Source organism: Amphiura filiformis, chromosome 7 (genome assembly GCF_039555335.1).
Source record: "Amphiura filiformis chromosome 7, Afil_fr2py, whole genome shotgun sequence".
In the NCBI taxonomy this organism is placed as follows: domain Eukaryota; kingdom Metazoa; phylum Echinodermata; class Ophiuroidea; order Amphilepidida; family Amphiuridae; genus Amphiura; species Amphiura filiformis.
Window position 1 is genome coordinate 22,440,577 of NC_092634.1, and position 18,946 is coordinate 22,459,522.

General features: G+C 37.4%; 1 protein-coding gene across 1 annotated transcript; it reads right to left on the minus strand.

The window, feature by feature from the left end:
• Nucleotides 1-783: 783 nt before the first annotated feature.
• On the minus strand, nucleotides 784-18,611 carry LOC140156885 (uncharacterized). Its single transcript, XM_072179903.1, has 8 exons — nucleotides 18,273-18,611; nucleotides 16,476-16,599; nucleotides 11,522-11,690; nucleotides 10,467-10,522; nucleotides 9,795-9,921; nucleotides 8,255-8,379; nucleotides 6,375-7,643; nucleotides 784-1,894 (listed from the first exon to the last, which is right to left on the minus strand). Exons 1-8 carry the CDS (start codon nucleotides 18,477-18,479, stop codon nucleotides 1,563-1,565), a joined length of 2,409 nt encoding a protein of 802 aa, XP_072036004.1. The 5' UTR covers nucleotides 18,480-18,611; the 3' UTR covers nucleotides 784-1,562.
• Between the last annotated feature and the right edge of the window lie 335 nt (nucleotides 18,612-18,946).

Here is an 18,946-nt window from a genome sequence, read left to right on the forward strand (position 1 = left end):
CGGAATACCGTATTCCGTTGGAACTCGCATCAGTATATGCAACAGATAAACGTTTATCGGGCAAGAAACCTTGTTTATAGATCAAGTTTATCTATAAATCAATACTTAGCATTTGGCATAATTGGAAACTAAGTTTTTCAATCGATAATCACTATAATAACTGTTTATTGTTGAAAAACAATACCCTTTATCTAAGTTGATTAAAAATTTATACTGAATTATTGACACATTAAATTAAATAAGACATGAACATCTTCAGCTAGCTGGGTATGTAAAGTAGCAATTAAGCCGCTTCCTTTTATTTTAATTCAATAATAATATATTGGCGTTTTTGCTATACTGTTGTTTTGTTTGTTTTTATCTCTAATGCTATATACATTACGAAGCTAAAGCCTATACACGTATTATAACGTAGGCCTATAAAAGCTTATAAAAATAATTCTATGTCCTATTTTTTCTCTGTATCTCAGTCACCACTGCTCACTGCTCCCTCTCTAGCTTGTTCCACTCTCTCTTCAATAACCATTTTCTCTTCATGATCTTTCTTCAATCATATAAATGATCTCCATTCTATTTATATCTTGCCTGTTAAATGCACTTCCCTCTCACTCGCCTTCTTCCTTTCCCCTCTCTCTCCCCTTCCTCTCTTAACTTCTCTCCCCTCCCTCTCTCTCTTAAAATACTGTTAATTTCTCACTCTCACTCGCCTTTTTCCTTTTCCCCTCTCTCCCCTTCCTCTCTTAATTCCCCTGTCTCTCTCTCTCTCTCTCTCTCTCTCCTCCATCTCTCTCTTAAAATACTGTTAATTTTTCTCTTCATCTCTCTCCAAGCATGTAAGTCAATTTAAGTTCTCAATTAAATTCTCATATATCTTAAATCCCCCCGCTCTCTCTCTCACAAGAGGCTTGATCGATGAACAATATTTTGCATTCGTACATCAGGAAGCACGGATGGTTCCGTGGTAGAATTCTCGCCTGCCACAGTACCACTCGGGAGGTCCGGTTTGATTCCCGGTCCGTGCATGTTTCCAGCGAAGCAAACACAAGTTTTCGAGAAAGTTCCAATTATGTTTTTGTCGTTTCTTACTATAGGCTATGTATTAGGCTAGTCTTTTCATCACAACAATTTTAGAGAGAAAATAAGGGAGCAAATAAGAAAAATATATGAAACCCGGTGAGGGAGGGGACGATACATATTATTTATTTTTATTATCATAGTACCCTGAGATCAGATTGTTAAATAGATTAAAAATGAAGCCCCGCCAGAGCAGTTCTTCTGGGGTGAACCAAACCTGCCTGTTTATCAAATTAATCAGTGACACTGTTTTCTCTGAATTTGACAGGTGCTAATTGATGTTTTAATGTGATTGCATCAATTAGCACCTGTCAAATTCAGAGATAACCTTGTCACTGATTAATTTGAAAACCAGGCAGGTTTAGTTCACCCCAGAAGAACTGCTCTGGCGGGGCTTCCTCTTTAACACATTTCGAGAGGCCACGATTGTCAACGGGAAAGTTCTTGTTGAACCCTAAAAGTCATTTCAAACATATTTTCTTATTAAATTACATGTTTTTAAAAGAACTTATAAAAATACTTGGTAAACCTCCCTTTGTAAAAGGCTTTTGATTGGTCGATCTGATGTTGCCATAGTTTCCACTGCTAGGTGCCGTTGCCAGATGTCGTTTTGGTGTTGGTAACGTACCATTATAATATCTAACTGGGTTTGGTGCCGTGAAAGACCGTTGGTGACGTTGTCCGGCGTGTCTGGGACGTCCGTTATTGGGACGCCCGGGGGCCGACGGTGACGTTTTGAGTGGCGACGTTGCGTAAGTTACGGACCTGGTATGCCGTCCTGATGTTGAGTAGTAGAGACCTAATTTATGTTGTGGAAAACCTGCAAATAAGTATTACAGAGAACCAAAACTATGTAAGACTATTATTATCTATTTAGTTATTTCAGTCTCCTATACTAACGAAATCGCAAAAGGTGACAACTCTCTATAGTCCGAAGGTTCTCTGGTCCGAAGACTCCTTAGTCCAAATGTTCGCTAGTCCAAACACGTAACTTACCATTCGCTAGTCCGAATTCTGAAAAAGGTTCGCTAGTCCGAATATCGGGTTCTCTAGTCCGAATATAGAATAAGACTCGCTAACCCTAACCCTAAACATTAACCCTAACCCTAACCCTAAACCCTAAATCTAACCCTAACCCTAACCCTAATCATAACCATAAGCCCTAACCCTAACCGTTAGGACTAGAGAATATTCGGACTAGAGAACTTTCGGACTAGCGACCCTTCGGACTAGAGAGAAGTCACGATCGCAAAAATCGCTATCTCAATAATGTACCACGGAATATCACCCTTAATCTAGCTGTTGTAATAGACATGTTGGATATGCGGTAATATAGGCCTACCATCTGACCATACCGCATCAAAGTGCATCATGTTTTGTCTGCAAAAGATATATCGTCATTATTTTTCACCGTTAAAACTTATCATTATTAAAACTCAAAGTTCTCAAAGCGACAACAAAAATAGATTGTAGAGCAACGGATAATACCGTAAACGTTCGCCTAATGGCGCTTTTGGATTCTTAGAAATGTGAGAGCGCCATCCTTGTAAAATCTTAACAGCATTAAGGATACGTGTATGTTAAATTGAGCAACCTGGACATAATGCCTCATAAAAAATATCGTGACATGACCCAATACTTTAGGTCACTAGGTTAGTTGCTAGAGCAGCAAATGTTTTGGGGTTTCTTCAGGTATTCTTTCTCAAAGTGTCATTGGACTTAATTTGTAAATCGATTCATACGTTATACCTAGCTCATTTTGGTAAATCTTTTTATAACATTGTAATTTCTTCATATTTTTGTAATATTCTTCAGTTCAAAATTACACCCTTCTATTGTCTGACCCGTTAGCTCAGTCGGTAGAGGGTGCGCCTTGAATGGTGAATGGTACTTGTTCGAATCTTGATTTCTGCCCCACTTTTATGTGAAGAAGGGTCAAGAAATGTTTTTGGATTTTGTCCCCATTTTACGAAAGAATATTGTGAATTTTTTTAATTTAATTTTAATTTTCTTATTTTTTAGATAAATAGGCACTGCGAACAAACGGCAACAAAAACCGCTGACAAAATTTGCTCCACCTGCTACCTATCAATGCGTGATATATTCCACTACATTTAACAGTTAAATGACCTTTGAAAAATAGAACGGCCTCAATGCCTCATTTCAAATATATAGTTTTAGTTTTGGTTTTGGTTTTGGTCACGTGGTTTCCTATTGTCCTGCCTAACCACTTGAATCATAAGATATCGAACTCATTGTTTCTACCTTTTGTTTAAATCCGAACAGTTGTGTCAGTCAGTTTCGGTTTTGGTTTCAGTTTCTTATAAGTGGTGTGGATCGTAAAATTATTTGATTTGAAGTTACCTACTCTAACTATACAAAAGAAATGTTTAAATTTCGCAGTGCAATATTCACGAGCAGAGAAGTCGAACAAAGCAGTCTACATTTGAAAGCATTGATTTAGTTTGAAAGCATTGACTTGAGACTACGAATTAGCCTAAGTTGATTTCACTGTGAAAATATATAGACCATCGAAATATTTCCACAGACATTACAATAGCCACTTGACAGATTATGACTTCATTGATATAAACACTATTATGCACAACTCTATTTATGTGCATGTCGCATGACGGAAGATCAATATCATAGAAAGCTGGTTTAAACTAACTTTTATTCAATTTATTTATTGGAGAATAGAGAGATAGAGATAGAAGAGATCGCCAGGGAAAGAGGGTGTGTGTGTGTGTGTGTGGGAGGTGGGGAGAGGGGGGGGGGTAAGGGTAAGGGAGAAAGAGAAACAGAGGGGAGAGAGCATTGGAAGTGGGAAGGGAAGGAGGGAGAGAGGGGGCTCAAGAGTGGAGTGGAATAATAGGGAAGAGTCGATATCGAGTGTGGGGAGGGGGAGGGAGGAGGTTATATATAGGTGGCGGAGGGAACATAGGTAAGAGGTATGGGTTGTGCTTTCCGGGGAATAATCTAATTCATAATCAAATCATCTACATCATCATGCATCGTTTATATTTCAGACAAATAAACAAAACCCCCCCCACCCCTCAATATATGCCCATGGTTTCTACATGTAGGCCTAGGTCTCGTATATATCCATACTTTATGTCTCAACGATGTCTATGCATAACTTATCAAACGAATCTCGGAACTCGGGTGTAATTTTATGGTGTCATGGAAGTGTGCCACCTACGGCAAAAGTACGCCCGCGTTGATAGATATCGATAATGAAAATGTTAGCACAATAGGCTATTATATACGTATGGTTATAGGCCATTATACTTTTGATTATATATACCCTCTTGTGTCCTCCCACCACAATAGTGTTATGATTGCATACCAGTTCATCTCCACATTTTAATCCCTTGATTTTTGGTTTCTGAACAATAGAGAAACCAAAACTATATATTTGAAATGAGGGAATGTTTCAAATTGTGTAACTACTTTATTCATTTATGCATTATAAATGATCAGCTATTTTTTCTTTTCTTAAAAGGATCGAACCCAAGAAGATCAGACCATTGATCATATAACTATCAGACCACGAAGTAGTTATACGTAACTCCGCGATGGTATCGGAACCAAGCACTGTTTATATGGCGTTCATTACGATCACGCTATTTTGATATGCCTTTTTTGTGTACTGATTGTTTCGATCGTGGTTCATTACTTAAGCGCGTGATCCCGTTGACATAGTAACATTACGTAACTTCGATACCGGGCTTCGATACTGAATAGTTGTTGAGTGCACATAATATGGAAAGCCATTGGGGGTATTGTGTGCCTTCCAAAGCGCCTTATAACATGTTCTCATTGTGTTGTGGAATCCTAGCCAGTATTCAATGATTGATAGCTATAGAGGCCTTGTGTTTATCGATTGGCTCCAAACAAAAGAATTGAACCGGTTTCTTCCCCGTAATCATGGCGCAGTGCAGTCCATTCAATCAAATATTGTCATCAACCTATTTGATCGTAGTGCATTTTGTTATGTGTGTGAGACGAACTGTCGCGGTAGATGCAATTATGCTTTTATTGAATGCATTTGAGTAGTCCGCCACTAGATTTACGGGATGATACCTCATATGCACAGCCTCTATTCAGTTGGTCGTTGTATGATTTTGTTCGTTCACTCATTCAAATTTTATTTATATCATTTGAAGACTGAGCCTATTATGATACATCCTCCGTGGAACAGTTTCAAACAAATATAGCTAGGGATTATTGGGGCAGAGGAAGGGGGGTCCCAAATTTACAAAAAGTCTGCGTCAATAAACTTGCGCACCCCTTATTTCGGCAACAAAAATTTTATGATCCCAAACCCCTAAATTGTATTGAAATCAGTCTTTTTGAATAAAATAACACACTTTCTGTGGTCATCGTGTGACTCCCTACATTTTGGTCATAAAACATTTTATGACCCCCTGTTATTATTCTTTCCAAGACTTTATGACCCCCGTATATTTGGGACCCCCCCTTTCGAATAAAATGATATACCTCTTATGACCACTGATGCATAGGCAAGGACACTGGCGCGAATTGAAAGACTTGGCGCACGCGACAGTTCGTGTCACACACATAACAAATGCCTATACAATCAAATAGGTTCATTACAACATTTGATTGAATGGACTGAGTTACTCTACAATGAAACGAAAAAAGACACATACAAGATAAAATAATAAAATTATATAAACAATGTTAAAGATAAAATCAAGAAAATAGAGAATAAAATTTCCTCAAATCAGAAAAAAAACATTGACAGACATCATAATCTGTGATTCGAACCATCAATCTTCTCCACAAGTTCTCTTTATCCTCGCACTATAGTCTAATGCTCTGCTCACTGGGCCACAACGTATCAGGTGAATGATTACCGCATTATCATGAACAAGTTTGTTCGATCTTGCTCATAATTGTATGTGTCGATAGGTTTCATCCTTTAACTACACGTACCCTTAATGATCAGTGATAATTGTCGGCTTTTACAGGGATGGCGCTCTCTCATTTCCATGAACTCCATACCACCATTAGGCGAACGTTTACGGTATATAAGGTGTGCCTTCTTATGTATCTCCCCTTTCTTTTCCCGTTCCCCGATCTTTTTTGTACCATTCTCGTTAAAGCGCAATGTTTTCATTAACATCACTTTCATTAACACCCCTTTACATTCTTTATCATTTCTTTTTGTACATTTCCTTCAAAACCATTTCCCCGGATTATTGAGTCGTCGAACCGGGTCGTCGACGAGGGACAATAAATACTATAATTATGTATAACCTTTTCGAGCTTACCTCGACCAGCAAAAGGTGACTTGTCAAAATCCATGGACAAGTCGCCACTTCTTCCTATGTCCACACTCCCTTCTGTATGTGGTCTCTGCATCTCAGATCTTGGCGTATTTCTTAGCGGCAATGGTCTTTTCTGTTGTCCGGTCTTCAGAGCACTTCCAACTCTATCAGGAACATCGGCTCTTGAGATCGACCTAGCACCCTCTGCCCTAGATATCGTCCTCGGTTTTGAGTCACTTTCCCCAGTGTCAGTTAACCTGCCGTTAACTATAACAATGCAACCACCAGATTTGTTACCATGGTTACTGTGCCTTCGTTCTTTGTCTGACCTTTTATGGAACAGTCTAGTTCTTTTTGAGGTACTTCTATTGTCAACATCAGTATCTTTCATATCTTGCTTTTCGGTAACAGGTTTGCCTTGAAGGTAGGCAGATGAAAGAGTTCCCGTCCTGCCGTTCTTATCACACACAATTGAGGCTACTTTCTTGTGGTGCGAATGAGTCGACAATCTACTCTCCAAATCTCTAAGTGGTTCGGGTGTGTTCAGCTGCACCGTAGTGGCGTCATCAGCATCTTGATAGATGCTGTCATCATCAGAAATCCTATTGTTGTTGATATCTAAATTCGTCATGCTCCTTTCAAGCGTTCTTTTCATATCTTCAAATATGGACTCTTTAGAAGGTGATCTCACGATGTTGATCGTGGCTAATAATCTAGAAGGTACAATATTGCATTCGCCATAATCTTCTCCTACAATAGGACTCTTAAGTCGCCTCGCTTGTTCATTTCTGCGATTCACCTCAGATACTTGTATGTTACCGTTGGTGTGTTGCGGTCTCGTCTTTCCACTAAGTGGCCTCACGACCTTCGCAACTGGAGACATTGATGGAGACAGAGATTCTGCAGGAGAATGTGGTCGAGGAGAATGCTCAAATGTGGATTCGGTGTAGGAAGGGGCTGGAGCACGACCTTCGGGATAGCCCCAACCTTTGTTGAGTCTTTTTATCATCAGATAATACGACGCATTCTCGGATAATGGTTTATTGGCAAGAACAGTCTCTTTTACATCGTCTTCATTGTACCCGCAATCTTTCATTGAAGACAGAATGTGTTCGTCAACGTTGATGGTGTCCTGTAATTTCCCTGTATTGGTGGAAGGTTTCAGGTGATGGGAATAGCCGCGGTTGATCCATGGATGTTTCATGATTCCGTGGATTGTAATTCGTTCTCTCTCACCGATCGTCATGAGTTTACCGAGTAAATCTTGACAATCTGGAAAAAACGATCAAGAGATTTCAAATAAAATTCGTGTGAAACATTGAAACGATGTGACGATTTAAAATGGAATGATCAGTTTTGTGTGAAGTCGTGAGTTGAGCCGAGTCGAGTCACTGAAGTCTCGAATCTCCAGTCGAGTCGAGTGGTGTCAATGAGCTGTCGAGTCTCGAGTATCAAGTCCAGTCCAGTCTTTGGATTTGAAAGCCGGGTCGAGTCGGATCAAAGATGGGGATATTAATTAAGTCATTGGAAAATTTATGGATGTACAAAATTCAATACTTGTTTAAAAATGTACATTATGAGTAAGATTAAAATCTTTCCCAGAGAAGTCCTTTTCAAAGAGCTGAGCTTTCGGAACTCTAGCGAGTGCCATCGTAACTCTAGCGAGTGCCATCGTCAGAGCAATAACATTTCTTTGCTTTGAAGATGGATGGCACTTGCTATAGAGTTCCGAAAGCTCAGCCCTTTGAAAAGGACTTCTCTATAGGAAAGATTAAATCTTACTCCTGTTTACCGACCTATAGAGTACCAAGTAATTTCAAAATGTACATTATACACTAATGCCTATATACGAAGTACATTTATAGGACTAAATTATTATTTACCTTTGGTGAGATGTACGGGAATGTTGCATCCTTGCAAGATTCGGGCGTGTAGTTTGGTCATGTTATTAGGAGGATCAACGACAAACGGCAGCTCACCTGTCAGCATTGCATACATATTTACACCACTGAAACAAAAGAACACATTGATATCATCATTCTAGTCCATGGAACAAAGAATCAGGGGCGTAGCAAGGGGAAGGGCAGATTTTCAGGGATAAAATAGGGACGGCAAAGAGTAAGTGCCTTAATATTACTAAATATGGGACAAAAATTAACAAATGGGAAAGAAAATTTGGCTTTGCCCCAATAGAGAGTTCCCGTGTTTTGGGTTACCCGCCATCTTGGAGGGAAACCTAAACTCCGTTTACAATTTTCAGAATACCAACACTCGCGCAATAATTAGCAAATGTTATTTTGTAGAATGTAGCACCAATAGGGTCATTGACCAAATCAAAGGAATGAGGAATACGGCGGTGCGAATCACGTTATAAACACTATTGTAGTCCGTTCCGCTTGAAAACACGGGAACTCTCTATACACCAAAATCCTGGCTACGCTACTGCAATGAATCATTTCTTAGACAAAACAGTAATATTCGCCAGCGAAGTGTTACGTGTAATCCGATTATCACCATGTCAACTGGGTCACGCTTTTGAATTCTGCACCACGATCGAAATGATCGCAACACAAAGTCAGGAGGGTGAAAGTGCATATAGGAACAATGCCAAAAACTACGTCACGCCGGTCACGCTATTGTTCGAGTTAAACTACATCATTCGCCATTTTGTAAATATTAACGCATGATCGTTGCTTTGAAGTTTCCACCGGATAGTCTGTGGATAGCGCAAGAGCATGCTTTGACCATGCGCAAAAAATGAATATCATGAAGATGTTTAAGATTGATTCTTAGATGTTTCAAAAATTACCGTCATATTGCATAGATTCATCAAAGAATGGTTTGAAGTACTAACCTTATTTAAAAAAAAAAAAAAATCGGGAGAATTTTACAAAATCAATGTTTTTACCTGTCGGTATTACAACTCGTGAAACACATTAGTGATGTGCCTGGGTGACCTAATCTACTAACCTTTAACGTTTCCTCTATGAACTCTAACCCTCCTGCAATATGGCGCCTATTGTCTAGAGTTAAACTACATCATTCGGTGTGTTACGTAATAGCTACGATGCCTATCCCTTTATATCCCTGACAAAGTCTATGGCATTCCAAAAATTACCAATGCAGTTACCAGGGAGTTATGTAACCACTTCCCTGACGAACGGTTTGTAGGCCTAGTCGTTGCGGTTTGTTGTTCAGAATCTTGTTGTGTGTCTATTTGCATTGTTGTCGTTGTTGTTTCATGTTGTTCTAGTGTTCCGCGGACGGTGTGTGTGGTTGTTCTTTTCAGCTCTTCTATCTCCGGACTACCCCCCTTCACAGTTGCTATAGATATAGCTCTCAAACTCGCTCAACTTGTTTATTTGACTTTTGCTCTTGAAATGAGGTACCGTCTAACATCTTTTAGATATTATGCCTACTTACATGCTCCATACATCTACCGCTGGTCCATAACTTGAGTTGCAGAATATTTCTGGTGCAGCATAGGCGGGAGACCCACATTGTGTGCTTAGAAGACCATCTGGGCCTAGTATATTGCTCAATCCAAAGTCTGTAAGAATTTAAATGGTGTACATGATATAAGATAGTTGAATCCATCAGTAGTCCCTACCACGCATGATATTTATGTCAATTTTACATAAAAGTTTCCTATAACTCCAAGTATTTTGTGATCCTAGCATCCTCTTTTTATGACATTTTTCTGTAGGTGTTCACGAAAAAAGCTTATTCCCACAAATTTCAGTTGATTTCGATTTTGCGTTTACAAGTTATGTATGATTATGTGCATTACGCTGCTCCATGGACAATGTGTTGTAATTTCGTTCTGGTGTACCAGAACTTAATTCAAATTCCACGATATATTTGAAAAACGAATTTATCTGCAAGAATTTTTTGTACATAAACATGATGTAGCCAGAGGTTTCCAGTGGTATACAAATCTCAGCTTTTTTTGGAGACAAATGGGGGTGTGGTGGTGATGATGTGGATCACGAAATGCCTTTTTAAGTATCTGAAAACAATTTCTTTATACGCTCGCAGTCTCAGTTTGCCATTAATATTTTCAAGGGAGAGTTGTTTTCATTCGTTTCAACTTACCGATAACTTTCAAATTCATGTCCTCATCAAGAAGAAAATTCTCTACCTTGATATCCCTGTATAAATAAATAACATAAAACGTACATTCAAATTGACTACAGTACTATTTTTCGAATTCAGTGCCGATTATTTCAACAGCTTTCTATTTGTGCATAAATTAATTGATTATCTATTTTAATTTAGTATAGTTGAGTAGATGGGTATCTTCATAAGATATAATTCATGTTGGTATAATTGCATTATTAAATCCAGTTAAAAGAAATCTTTTATACTCTTACAAGTTGAATGATTTGAGACAGATTCTACATGCAATTTTATAAAATTATTTTGGTTTACACGTGTGAACATCATTATGTATGGGGTTCATATGGTGGTTATGTTTGGATGCGGTATATGGTTTGTGGGGTGGGGTGGGGTGGGTCCAATAGTAGGCCTATTACATATTTGTTAAACAATAATTAATACTCCAATAACATTTAACTGTAATATGCATATACTGGGCCATATGGAAGAACAGGGGAATACTTAACTGTAATATGCATAATTTTCCCCTGAATATGGACCCAGTATAAAGAAGAAATAAACAAACAAACAAACAAACTTTTTGCAATGAAATCCGGCACACGGAAAATCTACATGAAGCCGCATGGATATTTGTAATACAAATTATATTCGGAATGTTTTATGCGTAAATAGAATTGTGCACTCTATCTAAATTTACATGAAGCATTTTGCAAGGAAATCCAGGGCATGGAAAGTCTACCTTAGTGTCAAGTGTATAGGCCTAAGTCAGTTGCGGGCGTTGCCGTGGGTCTTAATTAAGTATTATTTCAGTGGTGGCTATAGTACCGCAGGGCCTACTCTTTATATCAATTTGCTAGAAAATCCGGAGCATGGAAAGTTTTAGTAACCATATTATAATTAATATTACATGCTATGTATTCTGTCAGTATTTGTGTTGCTATAGGTGCTAGCAAATAGTATGCATTATTGTGCATAACATCAGTGTGGTAGCTTGTCAGATGGGGTGTGTGTGTATTGGGGGGGGTCCTTACCTATGAATGATATCAACCCGATGCATATGATCTACTGCAGACACCAGTTGCCTGATATATTTACGACATTCCCTCTCACTCAGTCTACGTTTTTCACATAGATACTTCATGAATTCCCCTCCATCAGCGAACTCCAAAACGAGGTAGTAATTGTTGCTGGTTTCCATGACTAATTAGGAGAAATAGAAGCAAGAGTGTTAAAGGGTTTGACTTAATAAACATTAATTTTGATAACTTTTTGTGTGACCCTTAAGGGTATCCGTAGGGAGAACACTTTGTTTTACGGCCAGGTCTGGCCAGGTGCATGTTTGTTCGCAGTCTACAGGTGTAACTAGGTTGTTGTATATTCTATAATTTTCCTGGTGTGTTAACTGTGATTACATCTAGACACCAGTTTATTTTTTATTTGAACGGGACCCTAATTTAATGAGAAAAACGCCGAAAAAGAGAGGCCCGGCAAAAGCCAATTTGCAGACAATTTTGTAGCTACAGACAGCTCGTATTCCATATAACAACTACGGAAACCAATCAGTGCCAGAAGTGTTGATTTATATTTCATCCACTTAGGTTTGGCTTAACCCACTAAAAGGTAAAACTTTAAGGCTGATCATTTTAATTATAAATGTAGTGTGTGTGTAAAAGTATATTTCTCAAAATGGAGGAGAGCGCCTATGACTATTGTCCGTTCTGTCTACATGGTCTATGATAATTATTTTCTTACCGAAATATATTCACTTAACACAGACCACGGTTGCCAAACAAATGAGGGCAAACCGCGGGTCAAATCATTGAAAAGTCGCCCAATATTTTTTTTATCAACCGTTGGTTTCTATGAGATAAAAAACTACCAGAAGTCGCGTAAGCCAATGTTGAGAAGTCATGCAATATTTTTCTTAACCATCAATTGGTGTCTATAGGACAGGAAATTGTCGCGAGGAAAATCTTCAAAACTCATCCTATTGACCTAGGCCTATTACATCGCGGGTTTGGCAACCCTGCAATATATACAGTTATATAACATCGCACCGCATTGTGAGGTGAACGAACTGAATGTTGACATTGTATTCAGGATTTAAAACAAGAACTGTCTTTAACCAGACAATGCGGTTGGTATAAAACATAGCGTGTGATATCATGATATAAAGTAAAAGTAACAAAAGTAAAGAAATAATTTAGGGCGAAATAAATAAACAGCGTACAGCAGGTGCTATCTTGTCAATAATGATAAGAGGAACATGAAAAAAAACCAGCAGAGAGCATGCACCCCAGTAAAGAGTTAAATAAAGCAAGGAAAAATCATAATGTGCAGAAGGCCTACTTTTCGGATGATATTCACAGAAACAAAAATAAAGAACTAAAGATCTAAAAACAAAAGTAAAGAAAATGAGGGCGAAATAAATAAACAGCGTACAGCATGTGATGATAATTATACACTTCGACCAAAAATTTAAAAAAATACTTAACACGCGACATAAATAAACAGCCATCTATCAAGAATGACAAGAGGAACATGAAAAAAAACACCTAATATATGAGAGCATGCACCCCAATAAAGAATTGCTTTAAAATAAAACAATGAAAAATCATGACATGTGAAATGTATGTTGATACATTTATAAATAATACTCAAGGGTGAAATAAAAAACATCTTATCTACCGATATTTCCACAGTTAAACATACTCAGTGATCACTTGTACTAAAACAAAAATAAAGAAATACTTCACAAATGATAAGAGGAACACATAAAAAATAAATAAGCGAGCATGTCCCAAAAAAATTAGTAAAAGATAAAATAATGATAAAACGTACAAGAAGGGGCAAAATATTTGTCGCAAAAACTTATTAAATGCTCATTTGCTCTAAGATATTTAATGTTTGCAATTTACTCCTAGTTTATCATTTATTTATTATTTATCTAGGCTTATATATCTTTTATTTATTTATCTATTAATTTATCTATTTATCAATTTATTTCAATATCATTATTATTAAGTGCCTATTTATAATGATATTTAAATCTATCAACATTATGCTTACGTCATCCAGGAGTTATTATCCCACTTGAAATCGCCATATTATAAACACAAATTAATAAAGAAATACCCAATGGGTGAAATAAAAGCATGATCTATCTTTTCAAGAATGAAAAGAGGATATAAAAATATAACAGAGCATGTCCTATAAACATGATAAAGAATTATTTAAAATCGTACAAATGTGAAACATGTAATATGACATATACTTAAGGGATCTGGAATGAGCGTTTTGAGCGTTTCGACAGTATTTTTGTGGGAAATGAGAGCACATCAGACATATCGAATTGCATTCTGAATACGAAGAATGTCTTTCTCATATCAAATAATTTTCATTTTTTGAAATTCACGATATAATGCAAATTTTATGACAAATTATTAAAATTTGATATTTTTTCAAATTTTGATATATAACAGTCCTCGAAGTAAATTTTATAAATCTAATGACATATTCTTAAAGTGTATGTAGCTGGGAGGAAAAGCCGACGATCAATTGAAAATTTTGACCTTTCATATTGAAGATATGGATTTTATTTCCCAAAAAGACCTATTTTTGGGGGAATCCATATCTTCAATACGAAAGGTCAAAATTTTCAATTGATCGTCGGCCTTTCCTCCCAGCTACATATACTTAAAGAATGTATCATTAAATTTATAAAATTTACTTCGAGGACTGTTATATATCAAAAATATCAATTTTTAATGATTTGTCATAAAATGTGTATTACATTGCGAATTTCAAAAAATCAAAATTATTTGATATCAGGACATTCTTAGTATTCAGAATGCAATTCGATATGTCTGATGTGCTCTAATGTCCCACAATAAATACTGTCCAAACGTTCATACCCCAGCCCTTAACATAAAACAAAATAAAACGGTCATGATAATATGACATTAAGGGCGAACACCGCTAATGAAGCGTCTTGGTTGAAATGCACGTGAAAATTAATGTCTTTCTTTGCTCAATTTGAGGCCTTTTTGGCTCTCATAGTTGCCTGATGTACCCGTTACATTTTATTAAGAAACAAGGTAGTATAGTTTCTCCATTGATTTTGCAATAGCGTCTCCAGGAGGGGGGCTCAGAGGGGCTTTCAGATTTATGCGGTGGGGGCTTAATGGCTAAAATCGCCAAAAACCGCCTGATTTTACATATCCCTCTAGCGTTGGTTGTCAGTAGATTGCAGTCACTCCTCATCAAGTGTTGACAAAGACAACAGTGGTTGTTGAAACGTACACAGTAAGTGCATTTTCTTGGATCAGATACTACGAACTCTGGTTTACTAGTTTACTCTACCGATCCTGATGAATTTGTTCAATCAATAACGATATCTGGGGGACCAATCACAAGCCAGATTCATTTAAAGATGCATTACATCATGACCAATTTTAGTTAGGCCAGAAATCCCGTGTTAAAAAGTTATCCGCAATCCAAAGTCAGTAGTCCACTTGGGAAGCTAACAAACAGAGGGTGTACGGTGACTGAAAAGATTAGATGTGAAAATCTATCAATTGTGCACAAATAATAATCAGAGTTTTAAGCTTAAATCAGGGAAGAAATGCTTAAATGCAATAGCCAGAAGCACAATTGGCAAGTGGAGTACGGAGAAGTCTAGCTACACCCTGGAAGGGAAAAAAACAGTATTTGAAACGAGGAAATGTGCAATATGACTTAATGTAATACATTAGAAAAGGCTTAAAAGACAACTATTAGGCCCTGATTCATATTTAATCATCATTTAGGCCTGTAAATTAGATTGTCTGTGTAAATTTAGCAGGATCCGACTTTTTTTTTTTTTTTTCAAAATGTGTTACATTTCAGAAACACCAAGCTGTTTGTGAGGTGGCGTTAGCTGTATGGGTTATAGGTTGAACTTTTTACAATATTTCTGGAAAAAAACCTGAAATCCATATATTAATTTTTACAATGGATGTCGTCATCTGACCTTCTGCTTGCAGAAAGGGAAGTTTTGAAGAACTGAGTTGTTTTCCCGGCCCCTGTCTGTACAGAAAGTCAGTGGGGTTATTTACTGGTGTGCACCCTAAAAGGCCCTTGTCATAACCAATGGTGGCGGCATGATTTTTCCCGTGCGTGAGGGTTTAGGGAAAATTAAATTATATGTCTAAACTTCAGGTTGCATGTGTAAAACATGGTCTTTTTTTAACGCATGTTTGGGGTATTGAAATGATATTTTTTTGGCTTGCACAATCATGGTAAAGATCCATGTCATACATAAGAGATTATAGGACATACAATACTTGGTAGGCCTTATGATAATGCGTAAACTTTGTACCTGTTAGGGAACTGAAATCAGACTGAAAACACAAACGTCATTCGAGGCTCTGTCTCACCAGTTGCATTTACAAGGCCCTTGTTATAACCAGTGGTGGCGGATGATTTTTTTCTGGGGGGGGGAAGGGTCACACAAGGTTCTGAACAGAAACGTCACATACGGACCAACCCACACTACCAAGAACCGCGAATGCCGAGAACCGCGAAAGCCGAGAACCGCTCTAGTTAACTTTGAAAACCGTCTGCAGTTACAGTAGTTAAAGATCAACATTGAATAACTTAAAGCATTTTAAGTTATGATTTTGTTACCTCTGAAAATACCAACATTGCTGCTAAAGATGATCTGGTTTTTTTTCATTATTATTTTGAAAATACCAACTTTGCATGCCACTAAAGTCTACTAAAGATGGTGTATATTTTGATTTTTAACCTCTGAACCAACTTTGCTACTAAAGATGGTGTGTTTCCTTCAACAAAATGACATGACAGTTTAATAGTGTATAATGTCTGAAGGTGATTTTAGAAATTCAAAAGATGTTTTGCCAATTACAAGACTTCGATTCCCCCAAAACAAAAATCCAAACAAACAACAACATAATAAACAGTTACAATAAGTTATAATAATACCTTCATATAGTTGAGATATGTATGGATGCCTGAGTTTTTGCAGCATGGCGGCCTCACGACGTAAATTACGACGCACATAATCACGCTTTGCTATCAGTTTCTTGTCGATGATTTTGATTGCAACCTGATTGGAAAAAACACAAAAAGACATATTTTGACTAAAGAAGTCTATAATTGCGTTTTCTTAATGTGTTTTCTAAATGAATTCCATATGGGTAAATCAAGGGGACGGCGGGAAATACCCATTATTCAAAGCTATGATATTGAACATGTTGAATGGGGGATGGTCCAATTAATCACCTCCCGTTGTTACGCACAATTTCATGTAATTTTACACAAAATTAGGGTTAAGGTTATGGCCCGGGGGGGCACTCCAACTTTGGAGGTGACGCGTATGTAGGGCTGTTAAGACCCCCTTTTTCAGCATCGCTGTCACCCAAAGACCCCATATTTTTTTACGAACACATGCTCGCTCCGCGCTCTGTCACCCGAAGACCCCTATTTTTCCATTTGATCTGTCACCCAAAGACCCTTACAAGTTCAATTTGAACAGCAACTTTCATTTATCACTGATTTTGTTACTTATTTTGAAAAAATAAAGAAATTTGAAGCCATTTAGAACTAGAAATTCAATTTTCGAGGTTTTTGTGGCGCTGTTTTGGTTCTCACCCAAAGATTCCATTTAAAAAAAAGGTCATGTTCTCACCAATGACCCCATATTTTTACATTTTGCTCTCACCGAATGCCAAAAATCATGCTCTCACCCAATGACCCCATATTTTTACATGTTGCTCTCACCGAATGCCCCTTAGTGCGAAAGCGCCAGCCCTACACCTATATCCATTTCAAATTGAAGTGCCCCCGGGGGTTATGGTTAGTTTAGGGTCAGGATTAGGGTTATAGGGTTAGGATTAGGCTTAGGGTTAGGGGTAGGATTAGCTTACACGAAATAATTACACGAAGGATCGACCAAAATACGAGTGTTTTTGATCAAACTAAGCGACTTCATATTTGAACATAATACTTAAAATATTTGTTCCGATTTAACCCGTCAAATTTGACCAGTTTAGCTTCAAAATGGCATATTTTCGCTTCTTGTGCATTACATTAGTTTATGAGAAAGTTAATCTGGGATCGAAAGTTGGACTGTTTCACACCCCTAGCTCTTATCAACAAGATTTGAGCAATTTTGAAATTCCACCCCTGTACCTGGTAGTGTCCCTTTAAAATGAGAATTTTACATGCAGCAGATTCGAACTCAGCACCTTTAAATTGAGAGCATCTTGCATGTCGTCTTGTGTTCAACCTTTTCTAGAGCACGCATGCATGTTTTGGCCCTTTTGGCAAATATTAAATTGAACTTTCTTCCCTGTTAGGTTCAACTAAAGAAGCATGAGTGCACTATGCATCGAAGCAAGTATAATGCTCTATTTAGCAAATCCAGATATTTTTTATTCCCCATTAGTACAGTATTTTTCTGTAATCGGGAGTAAAATCAGGAATGAAAGACTCAAAGAACTCTTGCGTAACAATATCACATAAAATGTAGATGTTATCTAAACTGCAATAGGCCTAGTGCCTATACATGTAACAGATCTTAGCACATCCTGATGAAGCTCAGTCTCTCCAACATTTCAGAATCATAATTATACGATGTACGATATACAATCGGGAAATCAAATATTCTCATGCATGCTTATAGTATATAGCAGGGACCTGCCAATTATAGTAGGCCCTAACTTTATTAAGGCAATAAATATAACATTTCAAATATTAATGATAGTAAGGTCATCTTACCCGTTCCTGCGTCAATATATGCGTAGCACTACGAACTTTAGCAAACGAGCCTTCTCCAACCGTATCACCGATCAGATATCCACCAACTTTCTTCTTGGCATGAGTCGGTGCCTCTGGAAAAGATCGTTTGAAACCAGGCTTCGTCAAACTCCTTGTCCCAGATGGCCTCCGTTTGTTGATCTCATTCATTCTGGCTAATATACTCATTTAAGTAATATAATTAAAACAAATTTGGTGGGAATTTGGTTTGATTTTATCCAAATCCATTTTTGTTAATGGTATCCATGTTGTAGGTGCGGGTAATAAACATAATAGACTTAATAGTATGCCAATCGAAAGGTCGCCAGTACCACTGCGTGGTTCCCTAGTTGCTTTTTCGAGGCAACATGATCAATATCATAACATATTCAACAGAGAACAGAAATTGATTGTCAAAAAAATCATATTGAATTTTTTTTTCAATGACAATGAACAGACAAACACAAAATATGCAATTGTATTGAATACATAAGTTAATCGATCATTTCTATAGGATAAGCTCGTGTATCCAGAGCTGTGATAAGAAAAATTTAAATCATTATCGTATTATGCTCAATATGCTGTAATTGTTTGACCAAAACTCTTTTGTGCCTTAAAAATAAGTAGATTCAGAAAAGAAAAGTGTACCTTTTCTG

What these genes read in the sequence shown, in the direction of transcription:
- LOC140156885 (XM_072179903.1), bottom strand. Translation starts at nt 18,479, where the DNA reads ATGAGTATATTAGCCAGAATGAATGAGATCAACAAACGGAGGCCATCT. An exon ending in GCGGTAGATGTATGGAGCAT is followed by an intron (nt 8,380 to 9,794) that starts GTAAGTAGGCAT and finishes CTTTTGTTTCAG; the next exon opens with TGGTGTAAATATGTATGCAA. An exon ending in GTCACCTTTTGCTGGTCGAG is followed by an intron (nt 1,895 to 6,374) that starts GTAAGCTCGAAA and finishes ACTTATTTGCAG; the next exon opens with GTTTTCCACAACATAAATTA.